This window comes from Ornithodoros turicata, chromosome 1, assembly GCF_037126465.1.
Source record: "Ornithodoros turicata isolate Travis chromosome 1, ASM3712646v1, whole genome shotgun sequence".
Taxonomy (NCBI): Eukaryota; Metazoa; Arthropoda; class Arachnida; order Ixodida; family Argasidae; genus Ornithodoros; species Ornithodoros turicata.
The window spans coordinates 134580207-134602997 of NC_088201.1; the positions used below are offsets into that span (position 1 = coordinate 134580207).

The 22791-nt window shown below is 44.7% G+C and overlaps 2 protein-coding genes and 1 long non-coding RNA gene across 4 annotated transcripts; 1 reads left to right on the forward strand and 2 right to left on the reverse strand.

Moving 5' to 3' along the window:
* Positions 1-387: 387 nt before the first annotated feature.
* On the reverse strand, positions 388-3126 carry LOC135385550 (uncharacterized). The gene is made up of 3 exons (XM_064614929.1): positions 3115-3126; positions 2669-2992; positions 388-2357 (listed from the first exon to the last, which is right to left on the reverse strand). The coding sequence occupies exons 1-3, from the start codon at positions 3124-3126 to the stop codon at positions 1731-1733; spliced, it is 963 nt and encodes a 320-aa protein (XP_064470999.1). The 3' UTR covers positions 388-1730.
* A 1292-nt stretch (positions 3127-4418) lies between these two features.
* On the forward strand, positions 4419-13237 carry LOC135378627 (uncharacterized). The gene is made up of 5 exons (XM_064611704.1): positions 4419-4831; positions 5165-5446; positions 5856-6066; positions 9205-9257; positions 9454-13237. Exon 5 carries the CDS (start codon positions 9609-9611, stop codon positions 13101-13103), a length of 3495 nt encoding a protein of 1164 aa, XP_064467774.1. The 5' UTR covers positions 4419-4831; positions 5165-5446; positions 5856-6066; positions 9205-9257; positions 9454-9608; the 3' UTR covers positions 13104-13237.
* A 6198-nt stretch (positions 13238-19435) lies between these two features.
* LOC135369306 (uncharacterized) lies at positions 19436-22104 on the reverse strand. Of its 2 annotated transcripts, none has more exons than XR_010415067.1 (2): positions 22022-22104; positions 19436-21685 (listed from the first exon to the last, which is right to left on the reverse strand). It is a non-coding gene; the product is annotated as an uncharacterized LOC135369306 (long non-coding RNA). The 2 variants fall into 2 exon arrangements; XR_010415068.1 differs by lacking the exon at positions 22022-22104 and adding an exon at positions 21813-21863.
* Positions 22105-22791: the final 687 nt, after the last annotated feature.

Sequence of the window (22791 nt, forward strand, 5' to 3'; positions counted from 1 at the left end):
TCGTTTCTTCGTAATGAAGAATTCTCTGCAGCGCAAGCGCATGAAACGAAAAATATAGCTTCCTTGCGTATCCACGTCGAACGGCGAATCCAGCGCATAAAGACATTCCATATTTTCGACAGAGTTGTGCCACTAAGCCTTGGGCCTGTGTTGAACCAAATGTGGGCTGTTGCTGATATTTTGACTAACTTTCAGAGTCCTTTGCTCAGTGAAGATAGCCACTAAGCTTATTAGGCAAGAGCCACAAAATAGTGTACATTGAGACCAGACAAGATCATTTCTTTCACTCATGATCATAGTTGTGTTGTGACGTAAAGCCACGAATTATTATTATTGAGTTGCCTTTTTGAAATCAAGACGACGACAATTTCTTTCGCTCATGATCATAGTTGTGTTGCGACGTAAAGCCACCAATTTTTATGTACTTGTGCTATACAGGATCTGGACATGATTGACAGTGCATTAAATTTGCATCAGCGTACTTCTGTGATAAATAAACTGAGATATTTGCATTTTACACACTTTTGTGTTGACCTCAATGAGTGATACTCTACCTCACTGCTCGTGGTAACGTGGTGAAAATACCAGAAGGAGAATTGTAGGTTATATGGTAACAATGTACAGACCCAACACCATCTGCATAGAGGAAACACATTGTGCATCTCATTCTAAAGTAGCCATGTATAAAACTTGCATGAAGAGAAATACCAAAAGCCAGGCAGAAATAAAGGTATTTTGCCGACACAACATTGCACATATGTGCATTTTATAGGATATTGCTTCATTCCAGCAATGCAGCCAACTAGGTTGGAGCAAAAGCCTCGGGTTGGGAACTGACTATATTCCAAGCAGATACTCTTCTTCTAATGGGTGCTTTTCCTATCATTGACATTGTATTTAAAGGGTTGGGGGACTCTATGTTAACACTTCCTTAGCACATAATCTGCCAATGCTTTAAGTACAGTGACAATGATGAGGGCAGTTCACAGTTGAAAAACAGTATCTCTTCGAAATATCGAAGGCACCTGACCTGATGTATTCCTTTTTTGAGCTGCATGTAAATCTGAACTGTATTTATGACATAACATCATGGTAATATATCACAGACAATGATGAACATGTGTCCCATACTGTATAAGATATCACAAGATGTTGTGCTCGAATGACACACTGATGACACACGATTAACAAGGAAGTAAGAAATCCCTAACAAATAATCACCCAGCTCCATTATGCTGTTTTTTTTTTCATTAGAAAACAGCTGTCACAGCTGGAAATATTGCAAGAGATATTCTAAATGATAAAAATGTAAAGAACAGGTATCAAATTAGCTGTTACGTCTCTGAAAACTCCATCAAAGAAAAGGAGATGAACTGGTCCATGCAACAAACATTTAAAATATCACCAACGAAACTGACAGAAGAAGAAGAACATTTAAAATTACACAGAGGACACACTAAATAAATAAATAATAAACACCTAAAAGTACTACCAAAAAATATCACAGTGCAAACATTTTAGCTGTAACCATCTAGCAAAAATTGCACGAACTGTATAGATTTTGTTGTTGTAAAACCTATCACTGGCAAACCTCCTCCAGCATATACAATATATTCAGTACGTAGAACAAAACACAAACATTAAACAGACTGTGTGGCCTGTTCTTTTCTTTGCGCTTGTGATGCCAAGTGAGGAAGCATAACATTGAAGTAGAAGGTCCCTAGTGATTCCTAAACATCTTTCCAGCGTCCCAAATCAAAGTAGATTCTCTCGACCGCTACCCGCCTTTCCGAACAAACAACAAAGTCTCCCCACTCACAACCAGTCAAACCCATTTGTCCCAGTATTTGGAAATAGTACTTGTGATCCCTTTTTAACTTTGGGTGTCCATGCTCATTGAAGCACAAGTATGGTATCTTGTCCTTGGCCAAAGAGGGCTCACTGTCTCGAAGTGAATAGGGGCACTTGATTTCAAGCACACCATGTGGTGTGAGCTCAGTTGGGTCGTACACAAATCTGTCTGGTGAGGCTCCGAGCCAAGGACAGCCTGGGTCAACAATGATGCCTGCTGGAGACAGCACTATATCATGCCCAACCCGTCTCATGAGATCCGCATAAGACTGTGCTGCAATGTCCTCATTTTCCCTTCCATACGCCACAGCCCGCACCCTGCACAGATCACGTTGCGCAGTTAAGTTAGTCAGGCCCTTCTCTGTCCACTCGCTACGGTGTAAAACCTGGCCAAATTTTGACGCAGTAAGGCGCCACCGTCTTGCAGAATGCCAGGCGTGACTGTTAGCCTGCTGACGTGTGTTTCTTTCGAGACATGTAGCCTCTTCCTTTGTGAGAATGATGTCCTTGAAAGAGGGAAAAGTAGAAGCTTTAGATAACCAGCAAAGCAGCAAAAAGATGAAGGAATGAACTGAAGGAACGAACTGTATGATGCAGACCACATTTCTGTGTAAACGTATCGCACAGTTTGGAATATATATGAATTTCAAATAACTCAGGAGAAAGATGCTGTGGTGATGCAACTGGTAGCGTCGCTGGCATCCACAACTTTTTCCAGAGTTATTTGAATTTCACTGTATCTTCGGCATAGTGGCTGATACATTTCATTAATACAGTACATAGAGCGCATAAGCAAAAGCATGTGCCATTTCATTACCTTCAATATATCTGCCTGGTGTTTGTCTAGAAGTGCTGGCACTCTGTATGGGGTAACAGTGTCCGCAAACAATGTGACCTCTGTTGGCACGGCACTTCCAGCTGTTGCTGCTCTAATGTTCTGTGACCGCCACACTTCTCGACGTGCTGGCTTGTCGGACTGCTGGTACACCACTGGCGAACCCAGCGGAGCTGGACCAAACGTTGTTTCTGTCAACGGTACATTTGCTCCTTCTTGAAGTATGAAACCAAAATGACGCCCTTTACTCGCTAGACGTTCGGCAAAGCCTTTCAATGCATTCTCGACAGTCTCCCCACTCTCGTCCTCAGCTCGTGGGTCAAATAGCCGAACAGGTGTTGGAGTAGTGATAGATATTGCATTTGGTAACAATGGGCCGCTCAGGTTACATGCGACACGCACACGCACGATAAGATATATCAGAAAACAATGGAAATCATGTATCGATAGTGTGAACAATGGGTTCCCAGGTTTCAATAACATGCGCCGCCAGGATAAGGTAACGGTTAACTCAGGTAAACAATGGGAACTCACGTGTCGATAGTGTTTGATGGGCACCTGGATGCACGTTTAATGACATTTAATAACACGCAATGACATGTAATAACACGCAAATGACATGTAATAACACGCAAGTGACATGTAATAACACACAAATGACATTTAATAACAGGCAATAACATCTGATGACATTTAATAGTATTTTTCCGATCGGGTTGACGTCAGTCCGTCACCTAGTTTGGTTGCCGCGTCAGAGCGCCAGGTAGTTTCGGTTCCCACCAAGCGCCCTCTAGTTTTCAAGCTTTGGCCGTCTGTAGTTTCGGTTTCGGTTTTAAATGAATGGACGCCAAGCTTGGTTGCTCTACGTGTAGTTCTGGTTTCAGTTTCGAATTCCTACGTGTTGCCAGATGCCCTCTGGTTTCAAGCTATTGACCGACTGTAATTTCGGTTTCAAACCGGTTCTGGTTTCAGTTTCGAATTCCTAGGTGTTGCCAGATGCCCTCTGGTTTCAAGCTATTGACCGACTGTAATTTCGGTTTCAAACCACAGCACGCTAGTTTCGCTGTGACAACGTAAACGCAGGTTTTTGAATGGTTACCAGATGTCCCTCTAGTTTCAAGCTTTTGACCGTCTGTACTTACGGTTTCATTTGACAAAAAAATAAATGCCGCGTCACAGCATGATTTTTCCCCCCATTTGATAAGTACACTCAAATAATGATGTATATCAGAGACCAGACAACACTGTATATATTCCTTTTTATTTCAGCACATTATTTTACTACTCTTTTATTCAACTAACGAAAAGATATGTTACAAATTACCAGAGTCTTGCTTGACTTCATCCTTGTACAGAAGCAATCTGCAAAAACAAAGGGAAAACGAAACATCCTGTGAATGCTCTTCTCAATCAGGACAAAGTCTAGGATGACTCAAATCTCGATCAGGTGTCACGCAACAACAACAAGCAGCATTCTCAAAGAATCGGTTAACGTTTTCCACTTTCCGATATGTCTCTGTTACTGTGTCATGCATTTGCATAGGAGTACGACGTTTGGAAGTAAATAACCCAGTGACAACAATCACAATAAAATAGAGGTGTTCTATACACACACATTTCCAAACTTGTGTTGCGCATTGCGACAACAGCATACAACGAATCGAGAAGCATTGCATGACTACGTATTGCGGTTACCAGCTGTGATGGTCTCGAAATAAAAATAACAAAAAAAAAGGCATAAAGACAAGAGGTATACTCACATCCTTTCAAAGTTGCGTCGTCGATGAAGGTCTGATCGGTCTCAGTCGTCGACAGCTAGCTTATAAGACCCTTCATTTTTGTTTTATTTCAAGGGAAGGAAGGATCACGTGAATGCATCGTGGACAGCTTCTCCTTTCGCAGGAGCAGCATGTGAAATGCGATACCTCTTGCCGACGCGCTCTTTTTTCTTCTTCTTTTGGTATGATAACACAACCGCGAAACACCCGTCTGGCTTTTTCCAAACGCTCTTTGGGAACACCAACCACACACACACAAAAAAGAAACCGTTATCGCCCTCGCAAGATGAATTTTCGACTGGTGGTATACGCTGTCTGCCACGTACGAGCTTCCAGCAGTGAGTGTGCCACGTAAGAGCCAAGTGATGTGAGTATTTCAAACCATTTCTTGTGTTACAGTGTATTTTATAGCTAAATGAAATGCGGGCATGTATTTGTTTTAAATTCTTTTTATTGTTTCGCTCAGATGAGACAGCAGAGACATGGTAGCCGATTTCGAAAGAGTGATACCGTAACCGCTGTGCTTTCCATTCCCAATGAGTCTTGCAATATTGTACACATTGCCGGGACATCGTTCTATTACTTGCCTGGGTTCGAAACTTATTTCACATAGCTTCGAGCACTCGAAGTTATAATAATTGTGCGCGACATTTGCTTCTTTCAAGCAATGCCATAGTTGACGTGTATCATTTTGCGACAGATTTACTCCGTATCTCGTCGGATGACCATTGCTGAGCCAAAGGCGTACGGCAGTTACTGCAGCTGGACATCGGTGGACGTAGATGTTATGGTCAATCTGAGTCACGGTAGTGCATTTTCCCTGTTTCAGTGTTGGTTTTGTAAATTCTGTTGTAGCTACGAAAACGAACAGGGAAACAGCACTCAGAAAGGACAAGGTGTAGCAGAACATCTCCGGACATCTATTTACCATGACGACCTACAGTAAAATGAGACAACTCGTCATGGATTTCAATATTTATTGGTAAGCGTCTTTGGGTGACAACCTATTTTGCAACAGGTCAATTGTCATGTCGTTTATGTACACAGCCAGGTAATGGTAGCCAGTCTTCATTGCGTAGTACATGATACATAGACTTTCGGCCACCAGTTGCATTACGTCGACGTCACGATCACCGTAATAGCTGAATATTGAGCTCATCTGTTTTCCCCATTCGGAGACCAGGTCGAACGGGTGGTCGGATAGGTGCTCACACTTCCTGTGCACCCTGGCATACATTGTTTTTGAAGACTCCCACACAGTCTTTTTCGCGGGAAGGTTCAGAGGCAGGGACTGGAACAGGAAAATGTCTCTGGTTATCTTAAATGCTGCGACGAGCACTGTGTCGTCCGTTGACTTCGATGAACCGCATTCTAACACGTCATTCCAACAGGTATGAGGATGGCGACATTTTCCTTGGAGTTGATGATCCTGGGTAACGTCCCGCATGCCGCACACATCATCACCCGATTGGGACCAGGAATCGCCAGCGTTGGCTGGCTGTTCGACATCGGACCAGTGATCGCCAGTCATTTCGTCGTCGGTGGTGGCAGGTAGTTCTCCGGAACCCAAGTCCTTCTACGACTTCCAGAAGGTTGCAACAGGTACTGCACCTTTCCATTCCGAACGCGTCTTTTTATAATGCGGTGGCCCTTTCCAGGCTGCACACGTGTTAATTCGCTTGCATAAAATTGACCTTCAATAGGTTCTTCCTGCTGGTCACGTAAGAGATAGGTATTCGGGTAACCAATCTTGACTGCTCTCACCACAAAAATTTCACGCGTAAACGAACCAAGATAACTTTTGACTAACTGGTGTCTAGACTTTGCTATTCTGACAAGCTGGCCAACGCGAAAACGTGGCTTCTCTGGGGGTTTGCTCGGAGTAGGATAGAGCTTTTGTCTAAATAAATGTTCATTTTCTTTGTTGACATCCACAGGTCGTGCCGACAGAGTTCTATGAACACGATGATTATATGCTTTGACCAGAGGCTGTAAAATTTTCAAGTACGATTTATGTCCCTGATATTCAAAAGCACGATAAAGTGGCGTCATAAGACTTCGAATAGATCGTTCTGCAATACTTGCTTTCGTATTTGAATTAGTGTGGAAGAGAGATATCCCTTTTGATTTTAAAAATGCTCCGACTGACTTATTGGTGAACTCTGTACCTCTGTCTGAATGAATCAGTCTCGGAGTCCCAATACGTCTAAAAGCGAGTCTCAGTCCACGTATAATTTCCGCTGCTCGTTTATTCTGCACAGGCACTACAGCAAGCATACGAGAAAATGCGTCGATACAAAACAAAAGATAGCGAAAACCCTTGTTGTATCTCGACAGTTTCTGAAGGTCTTTCAAATCTATTTGGAATATATCCTTCGCACCCAAAACGATGGTCTTCCGGAACTGACGTGGTCGCTTAAGTTCTCTGAAGAGAGAGTACACATCACTGGTTTCCAGGAACTTGGCAACCTTCGCCGGCTTTTCACCGATCGCTCGTGCGAGTCGTTGAACACCACCTAGAGCACCAGGATGGTATACGTCCACGTAAGCAGCCATTAGCACAATTTTCTTCCACGAACACGAAGTCCGTCGAATGACAAGTAGGCATTTATAACGGCTGCCACGTCACCTTTGTACCAAGAGGGCGATCGATTGTGCAGTTCGTATTTTATAAGCTCGATGACGGAACTACTTGGAACAACGCGAGAATGACAGATAATCCTTCCCTCTTCATCTATCGCAAATACGGTCTTTAGCATCTGCAGAATGGCGAGGGCCTTCTTCCTGTGTCGTGCGGGAAAATGCGCCAGAATGTTTTCGTCCCGAAGGTAACCACAGTGTTCCTGTTGCGTTTCCAACGTGCTCAATACCGGTTCCATTCTCGAAGTCTCTTAGCCGCTCTTGTGATAACCGGAGAAATGCGTCGACGAGGTGTCTCAGGTGTAAACGTAGGACTACCGGCTGATGGCTCTGCAGTCTCCTTTTCAAGTCGAGATGGATGTACGATAAGTGTCGGTATATTTAGCTTGACCAATAGTGGTAGGATCCTCTCGAGATACGCGGGTCGCCACACATTTCGCGCTCTTGTGACCAAATAATAAACAAGGTCTACAACGTTGGTATTTGGTATTTGTTCACCATTGACAATGAGCTCAAACGTTTTACTATTCCAGCCGAGCACGGGTTTTAGTAAACGCAGTAATTGGCTTGCTCTCATCTTGTAGCCGCTGCTCATAAAATTAACGATGGCATCTTCCTCCTCGTCCGCTTGAATCTGTGTCTGCTCTCTTGTCGATGCCACATGATTTGTCTCCTCACCTGCTGCACTAGGCTGTCTTAATGTGTTCGCGGGAGGATGCAATAGCTTGTGCAAGTACTGGATGATCTCCTTGGCCTTGATATCATCAGGCTCCTGTTTATTCAATATCGACGGAATAGTGCTTTCTCGATAGGGAACAAGCTCGTATTTCTGCATTATTTAAATGCCGATTGCTTTTGCGATGCTTTTGCCCGCTAAACTTGAAACGAGACCTAACAAGGGGGGCAACAAAAATTGCAAAAACCCGCCGGACTGATGAAGAATCCGTTTAATTTTCTTCACATCTGCACGGTCTTGCCTGGAAGCCAGTGTCCTAATGGGTGTTGCAAAAGGCTGCAATTGCTTTTTAACTTTCGCCGGTACGTCGATGTTTCCTTTGCAGAGGTTCATACAAATCTCCCTGATTGTTCGTAGCTGTTCCCTGCTGGCATGTTGAATCAGGTTGTAACGATCTTCCCCTGTCTTTGCTTCAGCGATCATACGAAGGAAACGAATGTGTTTGTTAAGCCTTTTCATGACCTGTATACGATCTGTCTGTGATCATCCGGGAAAATGTTGGTCCACACCTTATAGTGATCGTTGCTCTGTTGAGACAAGTCGATAACTAAGTATGAGTATGGTTTCTGACAGGCATCTTTATATATCGTGGGCAACAAATCATTTCGCCCGAAAATCTGCCTGGACAGCATACGCAGCTGGTCTGTAGTGCGTGGTGAACGAAATAAAACGAGAGCCGTGCTATTGAATTGTATTGTGCGATACAAAGGATCGTTGACGAACAGGTATTGCGAGATGAACACAGCCGTGATTGACAGGTGGTGACACCCAGCGATATAAAATTTGCAGATTTCTTTGAGTCTTTGTCGGTCGGCTAAACAGTCGTCAAATATAAATAATGAGTGGCTATAATTCTCCGGATCTGCAGGGATGTCTTGACTGAAATTTACTTCAGGAAGAGTATCGAATACCGGCTGCTTATAAAGATAGATATACCATATTTGCTTGAACGGTTTGTCAAAGAGGACAGCTCTGTGTTTAATTAGTCGTGCCACGAAGGTGGATTTCCCACTTTGACTAGCCCCTGAAATTGACACCGAGGCAGGCGTCACGAACCTAAAAGGTGCTATCACTGTCATTTCGTGCAAGGGAATGAAGTCTGGTCAAGATACGTTTCGTTAGATAAACAAGTCCGTGCTTGCAAACTGCAGGGAAAAAAAGCAAACTGCAAAGGTAGGTTCGACTGCAGAGTTGACGATGTAAAAAAAAAGAAGACTCCTCAAGGTTGCCATGCTGGCAACTTCTTATATAAGAACTGTCTGACGCTCAGCTCCTTCACTCTCGAACCTCCTTCTGAGGAGGTATGGTGTTCAGAATGATGAAATATTTTGCAGTGTTCTAACATGTGCTCCTTTTGTTTTCAGTCGGTCCAACGTGTCCGAAGGATCATCGTCGTCATCATTGCATCAGTGTACAAGTAAGCATCATGTCTTCGTCGATCTTGCATAAACTTGACAAGTTAAAGAAATGTGGAGAGTTTCAAAAAATGGCGACAATTCCTAAAAACATCAAGTATGATGTGGTTGATGTTAACAAAATTGAAACGAGGTATGGCGAGGCGGTCTACGTAGAAATTATGAAGGATCACGAGCACGTAAAGTTGTTCCTTCCAGCTCGGTTTCATAAACTAAGCACTCAAGACATCGAAGACATGAGGAACACGAGCGGGCTCTGGATGGAGAAGAAAGAGCGAGTTGGAAAAGAGGGGAAACGTCTTCTTTCGCCAGACATCGTGTTCGGTCAATCCGAGTAAAAAAAATAAAAAGAAATGGTGACATGCCACCTTTGTCCTCCGGCCGATCGGCAGCACTACACAACAGCGCTGGGACTTCAAGTTCATCTGGCTAACGTTCATAACCTTGCAACACCCTGTATCCCATTTTGTGAGACACTCTGTACGCTCCGCAACTATACCAACCGCTATGAGCTTCATCTACATGACAGAGACGACGACGGGCAGGATGTCAGCACATTCTTTCATGAAAACGGACGCTACCTTGCCGGTGTACTTCGACATTTCGGATTTCCGTTACGCTTTTATGTTTTGCTGAAGGCGGAACTCGGTCGACATACGCCTGAGGATGAGATCATATTTGTCACTCAATTTATTCCTTCGAGTGTGCATACGCTGTGGTCGGAACGAGACGTAGAACGTGCTGTCATTGAAGTAGGCACTGAAGTCACCAACAATTTAGAAAAGCTTGAAATGCAAGGGTCGGGATTTTTCTTATTTCGAATTCACGCCTGCATTCTTCATGTCGGTCGTCTCGCACCACAGCTCATTGGTTGTACCGACTTTGAATTGCCAAACGAATTGAAAAAAAAGTGTCGGTGTCTTCTGAATGTCGACCTTCACGAGGATAGTGAACAGAACATGTGTTTCGCATTTTGCGTACTTGCCGGTCTACATCCTGCAAAGGGTTCTTACAGACGCAGAGCTTCATCCTACAGGTCATACCTGTCTCAATATGTATTTCCAGAGACGTTTCCTGTAGTGTTCCCGAAAGATGTAGAAATGTTTGAGAAGCAGAACGATGTGAGCATTAACGTGTACGGTTATGACAAAGATGAAAAATATGTTTACCCGATTAAGGTTGTTGACGACCAGTGCAAGAAGCATGTCGACCTACTGCTGATTGACTTCCATTTTGTACTCATTACTAATTTCAATGCTTTGTTCACACCACCTGGTTATTTTCACTGCAAACGGTGTACGATGGGTTTCACCACCCCGGGTGTACTCGCCGATCATCTACTAATGTGTAAACAACAAAAAGTGTCCAAGACTATTTTTCCAAAGAAAGGTGAGACACTGTCGTTTGCCGGAGAGCATTTGATGTCGGAAGTTCCCTTCTACTGTGTATACGACTTTGAGAGTGTACTATCACCGTGTTCGGGAGGCGGGAATGTCTACGAGGAACACATCCCTTCATCCTTCTGTCTCCTCGTCATACGCTCGTGCGATTCGTATGTCTTGAAGAAACATATTTACCGTGGTGCAGACTGCGTTTCCGTTTTCATGGAACTATTGCGTAATTTGCATGATGAGCTGTATGCGATGTTGCACGAGACTGTGCCCTTGCAAATGACCCCAGGAGACGAACTCGAACATTCTGAAGCCACTCACTGTAACATCTGTAAAGAACCATTCACTAAGAAGCAGAAAGTGCGAGACCATGATCACGTAAGTGGAGAATTTCGCCAATCATTGTGTCAGGGATGTAATCTGAAACTGCGGATACCACGGAAAGTGCCCATCATTGCACATAATGCCAATTATGACCTCGGATTCATAGTAGCTCATCTGCACCTGCTTCGGAAGACAGACATCAGAGTGATAGCCTCCAGTTGTCAAAAGTTTAAGGCTATAGACATTGGTGTGTTCCGCTTCATAGACTCGTTAAGCTTCCTCAATGCTAGTCTCGACACACTGACGAAAAATCTATGTGACAAAGGTGAATCTAACTTCAGGTGTCTGCGTCAGTTTTTCGCAGAGGAGGACTACTTCAGGTTGGTTGTACGTAAAGGGGTTTTCTGTTATAACTACGTTACCTCTTTTGAACGTTACGACGAGCCCTGTTTGCCATCACGTGACCAGTTCTTTAACCAACTGAACGGATCAGAAGTGAGCGAGGAAGATTACCGCCATGCGCAAAATGTGTTTGAAAAATTTCAACTGAAGAGCCTGGGCGAGTACTCGGATTTGTACCTTCTGACGGACGCATTGCTTCTGGCAGACGTGTTTCAAAACTTCCGAATATGGGCGTTGGAGACGCACAAAATTGAACCACTTCATTTCGTGTCACTCCCGGGACTAAGCATGTCTTGCGCACTAAAAATGAGCCGGATTAATCTGGATTTAATCCACGATCCCGATGCCTATCTGTTAATTGAACGGGGCCTGCGTGGTGGTATGACCCAGTGTTCAACGCGAATGGCCACTGCAAATGTCCCAGGGACAGATCAGTACGATCCCGAAAAACCAAAGACCATAATTCATTACATGGACATAAATGGACTCTATGGCACAGTGATGCGTGAACCACTCCCATTCGGAGACTTTGAATGGCTGTCACCCGAAGAGGTTGCAGGTTTAGATGTAACCCTTGTTGCAGATTATGCAGACGTTGGTTATTTTTTAGAGGTAGACCTGGCCTACGTACAAGAGCTCCACGAACGACATAAAGATTTACCGCTCGCGCCCGAAAAAATGAGCGTCCCGTATGAGTTGCTTTCGGATTATCAGAAAGACCTGATGAAAAAATTTAACCTGCCACAGCATGATATAGAACCGAAATTACTCCTTACACTGCTTGACAAGAAGAAGTATTTTCTTCATTATCGCAGTCTAAAGTTGTACCTACAGTTGGGTCTTCGGCTCGAGAAAATTCACCGGGTGCTCAGGTTCAAACAAAAACCATTCCTGCGATCCTATGTTGACTTCCATCATGAACTACGCAAGCAGGCAACCAATACCTTCGAACGTAACCTGTACAAGAGTTTAATTAACTCCGTATATGGGAAAACATGTATGAATGTACGAAAGTTCGTCGACTGTCGCTTAGCAACTTCCGAGGAGCAAGTGTTGAGATTCTTGCGTAAACCGAACCTCAAACAATTCAGGGCTCTAAGCTCTAACGTAGTCTTGTTTCAGTTCGCTCAATCGATAGTCCGTATGCGACAGCCACTGTACCTGGGGTTCACTATTCTCGAGCTGTCTAAAGTCATGATGTATGACTTTTATTATAACAACTTGCTTCGGGTAGCCCCGGACACAAGGCTCTTGTATATGGACACAGATTCTTATATCGTGATGCTGAGCGATGAGAAGGCCCTTGCGGAGCTCGCCGATACCCACCTTGATACATCTGGTCATTCTTGTGATGACTCGATGTATTCTACGAAAAACAAGATGGTGCTAGGAAAATTTAAGAACGAAATGCCCCACGACCACATCCTAGGGTTCTGTTGCCTGAAACCAAAGCTCTATGCACTAGACCTCCATAGTAAAAGACGATACAATCGTGCTAAGGGGGTGAAACAATGTGAAGCCCAGAAGTTGCATTATTCAATGTACATAGACTCTCTTAAGCTTGGTGAAGTGTACAAAGTTTGTCAGAACCTCATTGTGCGCAAGGAAAATATAAATAAAAGTGTATGTGTTACGAAAGTAGCTTTAAATCCCCTAGACACAAAGCGTTTCATTTGTGAGGATGGTATCCACACGTTACCCTTTGGGTACGCATCCAATGGAAAGATGTAGACAGTTTTTATGCATATGTTGCCCTACCTGGCTGTTGTTGTTGTAATGCTGTTTTTTATATATATATAAGATTGTGCCTGTAACGACATGGAAATAAATACAATTTTATTGTGTCAAAGTACACTGCAACATGACATGTTGTCTGTCTTTCTTGGGAATTGCTTCCGTACAAGGACGGGTACCAGCTTGTCGTTCAGGGTGAAGTTCGTTGACGAAAATCTCTGAGTGCACTCTCGGAGCGAGAATCCACAAGCGAGCACGCTGCCTACATACAGGCAGTAGAGGCCACATGTAGCTGATCCATAGCCCTGAAGTCTTTTCTTGTTATAGTAAAATGACCTGGTAGGATGAATGAATTGGTAGAATTCTTTGTAGACGGGCTGAATGCCGTAACTATCAAAATACGTAACTACATTGTCACCGGAAACATAAGTCATGGTCCAGTGTTCACCGTTACTGCTCCTTGGAGCTGTGTTAATCACATAAATCCCGGGTATGGCTTCCTGTCTTGCGATTTCATTGCATGCAAAGGTTCCCCGAAACAGTTCTCTGGTGCAGTAGTGTCTACTGAATGCTGCATAGAACTGCCACTCCTCCATGTTTATTTTTCAGACAAATTTCACTCGTCTGTCTTTGTTGATTTCTAGCACACGTGGTGTTTCGGATACAAACAACACCGTAACTGCTTCTGTTAGATTGGCAGCAAACGTTAGGGTCAGACGAACGTTGGCTTGAACAACAGGACAAAGAGCATTCACTTCTGCATCTGGAGTCAGATGGTAATAAAGCATAAATGTCTCTTTTGCATACGCAGCTGGAGCTATTGGTATATCCTTGCGTTTTAGTTTGTGAAGCAGGTGTATATAGGCTTTGGAATAGATGTCTCGTTGGAAGTCGAACTCATCCGTGTACTGTTGTCCACCAACGTCCAGTAGTGCTCGTTTTAGTTTGAAGTTCTCAAGCTTGAATGGGTTTCGTGGTCTGCTACCTTGGTAGGCATCGCTCCTGACCATCAATACTGTTAACTTGGAGGGAACTCGCTCGCTGTACAAGTCGTCAAATATCACCTGAGATTGGTTAGGGGCGATCGTTCTGTACTTAATTTCCAGTCCTCGGAGAAGGTATACTGCAGGTGTTGTTTGAAGTCTTCGTTCTATACCAACAAGTATACTCGGCGATAACTGAACACGTCGGAGATAGAGCACGATACGTGAAAATTCCACAGTGTGCTTTTCTGTTGCACCATCAGCTTGCAAGAGACGAAAATCATCCGACGCTTGACGTAGCACAACTCGAATATCGGTTCCGTTAAGAATGAGCTTCTGTTGTTGACATATGTCGCTGAAGATTGGGCTGTACATGTCACACAGTGCCGATCCTTTGGTTCGCTTGTAACGAGCGAAAACTCCTTTTGAATCAGATGTGGGAGCATATACCTCACTCGTGCCTAAAGGGTCTGGCTCGTATAACATTGCTGAAAGGGTGTGTGTCTGAGTTACATTGTTGGCATTCGTAATGATGTCCAAGTAGGAACGGTAGCCATAATGTTCGAAACTCGAAACCAAGGTTGAATTCAGGTAGATATGTACGTGTTGAAACAATGATGAACCAAACGCTTGGACAGGTATGACTGCATCAGGTGTTGTTGAAGTGCTTGTTGTAGTTACCGCTGGATCTCCATTCTTTCGAATGATCTTGCACTGAATATGCAAAAAGCTGGATTGAAGATCAAAGAAGCCCCCACCGAGTCCCGGAACATTGTACTCGATCACTCCGCTTGATGTCGGAGCAGATACTGGGAAAAACTCGACGTATTCAGACTTCTCCAAAGCAAAATTTGTAGGTGGAAGAGAGAAGAGTTCCAGCTGGTTTGTAGTACACAGACAAGAATCTTTATGCACTACTGCAATAGACATTTTTTTTTTTCTGTCAAGTAAAGAAGTCAGATTTCCTCCGCTTCTCCGCAGGTCGAGCTTTTTTAATGGCCTTGCGTTTTCTTCCTTTCCCTGTGAGTCTCTGAAGTAACTCGTCACGAGTTTTATGCACTGTGCGGTCTACTCCTTTCTTGACGGCTTCTCGAAATGATGCTCCTTGCTGGACTTCCTCGGCTATATGTCTTCCAGTATCAAGGAGCTTTCTTCCAACGTATGGCGCTACCTTCTTGGTCAGTATGGGCAAGAAACCCCTCAATACGTCACCAAATATGCCTCCTCCAATCTGATAAAGCTCGGGAGCAGTATAGTGTGGTAGATGCTCTCGCTTTCCTGCACCAAAATGTGCTATGCAACATGGTGGGTTTGTTATATACATTTACGTAGGTGGATCGTCAACCCGACACGTCCAGAGCCAGAAATGAATGGAATGAAATCACCTATCTCGTTTGCCAACTCGATTTGAATGGTTGTCAATTCCTTCGCAGATACATATTTATAGTACAGGTTTGTGAATAAATAAGACATCACATCATTCCTACCCTGGACTCTGAATGGTATCGATCGAAGAAGTGGTGCTGTCACGTCACCCACAAATTCGTTCTCGATGACATCGCAGTATATGAAAATATAGTTTTGAGCAGGGAATAGACAAACGTCTCGTTCGGCGACTGCATAACTTGAGAAAGTTGTCCTCTTTCCGAAGCCCAACATCAAAGCCAAATAAGGATGAAAGGTCACATAGCCATCGTTCATGCGTTCCAGGTGACAAATTCCGTTGTATGGGTTACATACGAGGAGACGAGCATCTTGCGACAAATGAAGTTTTGTTCGATAGGCATGGTTAATGGAATTAACGAGGTCCTTCCCCGATTCGTAGTAGCCTTCTGGAACTTCATACTTTACCGTTCGTGAACGATAGGTAACTATGTTAATCGTTTCTTCCGTATCCACCTGGTATTTGAGTAGCTTCACGGGTGACCCTCTGTCCAACTCTCCACAGCCGATTATCTTTTCAGCCATGCCAAGCTTAGCGGCAAGAGTTGCGCTAATTTCCAAACCATAGTTCAGAGGAAGTTGTATCTCATAATGACCGCTACCACGTATAATTCTTGTCTTATGCTGCAAATGTTTTGCTAAAAATTGTCTCAAAGACAAGAGAATGTTTTCATTAGCGTTGAACTTGACCTTTTCTGTTGCTTCAATCGTAGAACCAAGGAATGTCGTTTCCGATATACTATTGACTGTGTCAGTTACATTTTTAATCGCAAAAGGGATGTTGATTTCTGTTAAAGCGGCCTCCCACCTACCCTCCAACGTCTGTGGATGGGCTAGCTTTACTCGGAACTTGCTCATTGTGTTGTCGGGAAACACATCCAAAGATGCATTTGAGAGCAGGTTCACATAGAACTGGTCAACCATGTTTTTTTTCTCTTTTTCTGATGAAATTTCTACGCGTACGCTTAATTTATATCGCCAGAAAATGCGTTGACGTTGTCACAGCGAAACTAGCGTGCTGCGGTTTGAAACCGAAATTACAGTCGGTCAATAGCTTGAAACCAGAGGGCATCTGGCAACACGTAGGAATTCGAAACTGAAACCAGAACTACACGTAGAGCAACCAAGCTTGGCGTCCATTCATTTAAAACCGAAACCGAAACTACAGACGGCCAAAGCTTGAAAACTAGAGGGCGCTTGGTGGGAACCGAAACTACCTGGCGCTCTGACGCGGCAACCAAACTAGGTGACGGACTGACGTCAACCCGATCGGAAAAATACTATTAAATGTCATCAGATGTTATTGCATGTTATTAAATGTCATTTGTGTGTTATTACATGTCACTTGCGTGTTATTACATGTCATTTGCGTGTTATTACATGTCATTGCGTGTTATTAAATGTCATTAAACGTGCATCCAGGTGCCCATCAAACACTATCGACACGTGAGTTCCCATTGTTTACCTGAGTTAACCGTTACCTTATCCTGGCGGCGCATGTTATTGAAACCTGGGAACCCATTGTTCACACTATCGATACATGATTTCCATTGTTTTCTGATATATCTTATCGTGCGTGTGCGTGTCGCATGTAACCTGAGCGACCCATTGTTACCAAATGCAATATCTATCACTACTTGTTGGTGTTCGCTTCCCTCCTTCTCGAGGCTTCCTCCAGTCCACCTCTTGCACACTCAGTGGTCTCATTGCAGCTTTCCTTGGACGACGCCAACACTGTGGAAGGTCTGTACAGGAAATTTCAGGGGGAGCCTCGTCAAAACCCTTGATTCGTAGCAAGGACACTACACGGAGTAGGGCCATGGCATGGCTGAAAGCTCCAGCAACAACAGCAGGGCACTGGCACCACGGCTCTGCTACAGTTTTGGTTCTTGTCTGCAACACTAGATATGCTGCATACGGCCGCCCACTCTTGTTCTGGCTCCTGTAGCACATGCCGCGCACGTATACCTTGCCAGACCTACGGAACGAATATTTAGTGACACAGACATTAAAACAGACGCACATTATACAAGCAAATTTCACTCTGTGTCAGTTACAGGAAAAAGTACTAACTACACATAGTTGACACGCACACACATTACATACATAAAAAGAAAAGATATCAGATATGAGTTTCTGAAACGTTTCGTGATCCAGTATTTATAGACCACGCTGCGCGGAAAAGCGGGTTGGCGGCCTTGACTAATTCCAAGAACCTGACCTTATTTTCCTTTTCTTTCTGTCGAGAAATGACGACTCGCGTGCCGGGAAAATGGAAGGAAGGCCCAATATCGCGACCCGCGTTACAAGAACGTTCAAATGAATGCATGCGTGTAACTCATTAGTTTTGTTGTGTTAGTGACGTTGGCATACGTGTGCTGAACTTAAGATGCATTTTCATGCACAACCTAGTCCTCGTCTAACGTACCAACGTCTTCGACGGTGTACGTTTCTAAGGTGTGAAAACATACTGTGGAAGCTGTTGTATGTTACCTAACTGCGCTCTCACGAGTGCAAAAGGTTTCGTGCTAGAAATCAACGCCGTGCTTCTATCGAACCACGTACGCGACATATCTCATGTCTGATTGCATGAAGTATGGGCTTATTAACTTCGCTACACAACACTCCAATCATCATCGTTAAAGTGCGGTCTTCGTCGTCGTCTTTTGTACAGGTGCAAGGCCCACATACTACAAGGAAGTACGTGTTCTTACCTCACATCCGTCGCATTTGTCATGACAGTGTTGGTGTCCACGTATGACTCCACAGCGAAGTTGTATGATTTCTTCAGCTGCCGTGAGGAATTCGATTTGTCAGCATAATAGTCGTTGATCGTCGTTTCAGTTATCAAAGGAACCGATGACAAATCCTTCGTCGAATTCTCATCGCCGCCAGGAATGTCCATTTGCGGCCGCGACATGTTTCGTCGATGCGATACGAAGCGAAAGTAAAACCCACAGCATACCGCATGGACGGCGCGGATGGGCCAGACTCGGCTTACGGTGGCTCGATTCGGCTCGACTTGGAACTCAAGGGGTCGTCCGCATAATGGCGCAGCGTAATGGCGATAGCGATGGGTTGCGCTATTTTGCATAGCCTCTATTTATGATGTGGAATGAGCACTTTCCACGTTAGTTTCAGTTTTATTGTGTCTTGGGCAATTTTTCACTCAGTTTAGAGTCGCGAGCTGAGAGAGCCGAGAACCTAGCCTGGCGTAGCCGCTTCCGAGAAGTCAGCCCGTGAACTGCGTGTCCCCATATACTTTTGTGCAAAAGCAGCAGAAACAACCTCTACGGCACAGGATGGCGCCAGGTCCCCCAAACTCACCTCGGAAAAGCGTGCAACGAAGAAGGCCGCCACTAGATACCCAACTGTTGCCGTTCCGGATCACTTCAGCGCGCTAAGTTTAGCGACAAAATGTTTTTGTTGTTTCTGCGAATGAATCTAGTCTTTATATGTCAAAATAAAAGCGTATAACAACTTTCTGTGTCGTGTTTCACTTTTTGGTCCCGTTTTTAAACGTGTTGAGCGATCGGAAGGATCTAGTGCACGGCTGCGTGCATCACATAGCGTACCTGTCGTACCAGGCGCAGCAGGCGCAGTCGTCCATTTCTCCTTCGGTGACTTGGCCTGGCTTGGATTGTGCTTCAATTGGATCTTTAGCGCGCTTCAATCCAACGCAAGCCAACGTCTGGTAACAATGGGGTATCTAAGGGCGGCCTCCGGCATTGCACGCATCCGGATAGGAACAAATACATGGGAAAATGGCGACCTTGGGGGACCTGGATGGCGCCCCCTGATCGGCGCAGTTTGGCGTAAATGGCGCAGCACTTCCATCACTCGCCAGCAGCGTGCCCTTGAAAGCGTGAGAGGCGCGTGAATGCGTGAACTTAAAGATGTTCATAAGCGTTGGGTCAGGCACTTTATTCCAGAATATTCGCTTTTGGTTACATATGGGTAATGGGCACTTGGATCGCCCTATCGCGACAATCGCCCCGTATAACAAAACACACATCTCACAAAGGAGTATGCTTACACCAACTAATACTCTTGGGAACACCAAGAAACGTTCAAGTACCAAAATTGATTGACACAGCGAGTACCGCGACGTAAAACACAGTAGTAGATGTCTCGCGGCGTAACACTCAGAATGCTATACATGCTAAAGAGAGGAAAGTTTATTCGTAGGAAGCGGTAAGAAGCAAGGACGAAATGGCCAGTGTGTGCCAACCTTTGCACTAGAGTAACGTATAGTAGTATATCGACACAATGAAACCTAGATGGGGGAACGCGACACTTAACGCTTACAAATTTGTGCAACTGATTTGGAACGCAAGTGTTGCAACTCAGGTTTCACCCACATTTGCATCAATTGCTGCTATTTGATCCTGCACACGCGCCTGGATTATTATTGTATACCTCAAGCGCAGAGATGGAGCATCCTCACGACAGCAAATGAGGGTGAGGACGTGCTCACCTTCACCTCACTCTCATCTCACTCATGTTGAGGTAAGGTTAGGTGAGGTGAATTCCTAGAATAAAGATTGACGTGAGGTCAGACGACAGAAAGTTTCCAGCCTGAGAAAAAATTATCAGAAAAAGTATTGAGGCGAGGTGACTAAAATGTCAACAATTTGTGAGGTGAGTAAAATTTTTAGGAAATGGATCCAGGTGAGGTGACAAAAACTGTTAGAAGGAAATGAGAGGTGAAGCGAGGGGGGGATACAGGTTTATTGCAAAGAGAAAAAAAAAGCAAACAAAGAGGGGAAAGGTCAGCCTGGCTCCAAGAGCCGACTTGCTATTCCCGCGTAAAAAAAAGAAAAAAAAAGAGAAAGAAAAGAGGCGCAGTCACAGGCTCAGCGCGAGCCCTGTGTCAGTCAATTCGGATCGGTGAGGCCGAGGCTGGATGAGCTCAGTTCCAGCTCTGATCCGCCAGGAGAATGGGGGAGATGAGGTTTTCAAGGCCTAGGATCGATTTAACTTCTGTGAGAACGATGCAGTGAGGGGAAGCGTCTACTGCCAAGAGTTGAGGTGCGGGCAAATACCGTGAGGGAATTTGTTCAACTCTGCTCGGGGGGTACTCTAACGTGATTGCAGAGAACGAAGAGTATATACTATTCGGGAAAGTCTTTCTGTTAACGGTAACTTTGAGACACAAGACTACTAGTTCCTCGTTCATGAACGAAGCGCTACACCTACGGTGATGGCGCCGTTATGAATGTAGCCGTCTTCTTTAGCTGTATCCCACAATAAACACTTCTCGAAACCACAACCCGAGTTACAGCTTTCTTCTGGTTTCTCTGAGAAGTCTGGACAGTATTGATCGATATGGACTGTTTTGTGCACGTCCTTTGCCGGATCTCTGGGATGGAAAATGGAAAGTGTATAGTTCGCCCTGAAGGGCCATTGAAGAAGGGCGTCCTCTTCGCCACGACACAGGAGAAGGTAAACGCCTAACCACGTTTCGTTCTCAACAAGATGTACCCCAAGACTAAGATGGGCTGTGTGACCGTAGACGACAAACAAATCGCTTTCGATGTATTCTACTCCTGACACGTTCACCATCTCTACGAATTTTGTGACGTTTACGGCGTCGAAAGAGTATTTACTGCGAACCGAATTCGCTACGTTCTCAAGCTGTTTCGATAGTTTATTCTCCACATCATCTGTTAGACGCGCAATAGAAGATTTTATTGCACGGACTTCTTCAATCCTGCTCACCTTAAGGTCATCCATAAAAGAAGAAAGTGACTCTAGATTATCCGAAATCGATAATTCGTTCTTCTCTCTGGTTATTGTCGACTTATTAACAACGTCACGAAGACGCTCTTGAACCAACTCAATCCTGCTCAACCGGGCAAATGCTTCCTCGGCTGCATTTTTATGCTGCTTCACATCACCTGAGAGCTGCTGTACACTGTCTGATAACGTCTTAGAGTTCTTCATTATCTGCAACACAGCGTTGGACACAGGACCAGTAGAGTGGATCGACGTCGTGTTCACAGGAGCACCCTCATCTGCTGGTGATATCGGGATAGTGGCGTTCCGCACTTCTGTTGTGATACTCCGTTTTGATGACGTCGAGGGTACACTGAATCTTCGGGGAACTGTGAGGTTCGCCTGCTCAGTTGCTCCTGTCGTGTCCAAGTCAAGCTGCGAACGTAAGAAGGAGTCAGTCAGGTAATGCATAACGTAAAAAGCGTTCGGTGTCATATTTCGGAATTGCAAGAACACACATCGAGATTTCTTGTGTGCAATTCCTGTATGATGTGCTACGTACAGTGTAGAGCGTGCATCAAAATGAACTAAATAGGTGATTCCCAAAACGAAATTCTGATTCTGATTTGAGAAAAAAGGACAGGCCTTTTCGCCCGAATGTGCGAAGATATGGCAGCGATAGCAATATCATCTTACGGTCTGTTACGCTCGATATCCCGTTAGCTCAATACGGGGACTTCGCTCTATAGACTCTGATTCGCGCTGCCTCACCTGCGTCTTCCTGCTTACTCGCGGCACGTGCGACTGCCTGTGGTGCTTCACCTTAGTGATGGGCAAGTCAGTTCACTTTGGTGCACTAATTAATTCAGTTCACTTCACTTCACTGAACTGTTTAAAATAATAGTGCATTCGTACACTTGTTCGCGATTTCACAGTTTAACGTGATATAGTGACATCACAGGGCAAGAAAGTGGCTCCACCAAGAGAGGTACAATAAAATGATCTCGCAATGGGGTTTTCCAAAGGCTCGAGCGCACCAACATAGGAAACGTCACTTTGATGTCGGTTGTCACGTGGGCGGTAGATTTTTAGGCGGTAGGCGGTAGACGATCCGCTCTGCTCCAGGGATAGAAATAGAAATACAAAGAAGGAATATTTTCCACATTTCACTTGGAGTACGGTTTTGGACGGTAGAGCAAGCGACCATCTACTCATATTCCTTTCGTATTCCAAGTACACTTCCGGTGGTGAGGTGGTGGGTGGTGGTGGTGACGGAAACCGACTTGCCGTTGTTCGCCTCATGTATGTGGCCTACGTCACGGCTGTAACCAGGATAAGATGGTGTCATAACAGACGCCACAGGTGCAGGCCACAGGATCGCTCTGATGACCAATTGGCAGTACTTTCGCAACCTGAGCAAGAAAGATGTGCAGGTGGGAATGACATCAGAGGAAATTGCTGATCTTATTGTGCAGTGCCTAACGTCGTCCACCACGGCTCGCTGCGGTTATGCAGGTACGGATCCTGGTAGTGGGGCGTTG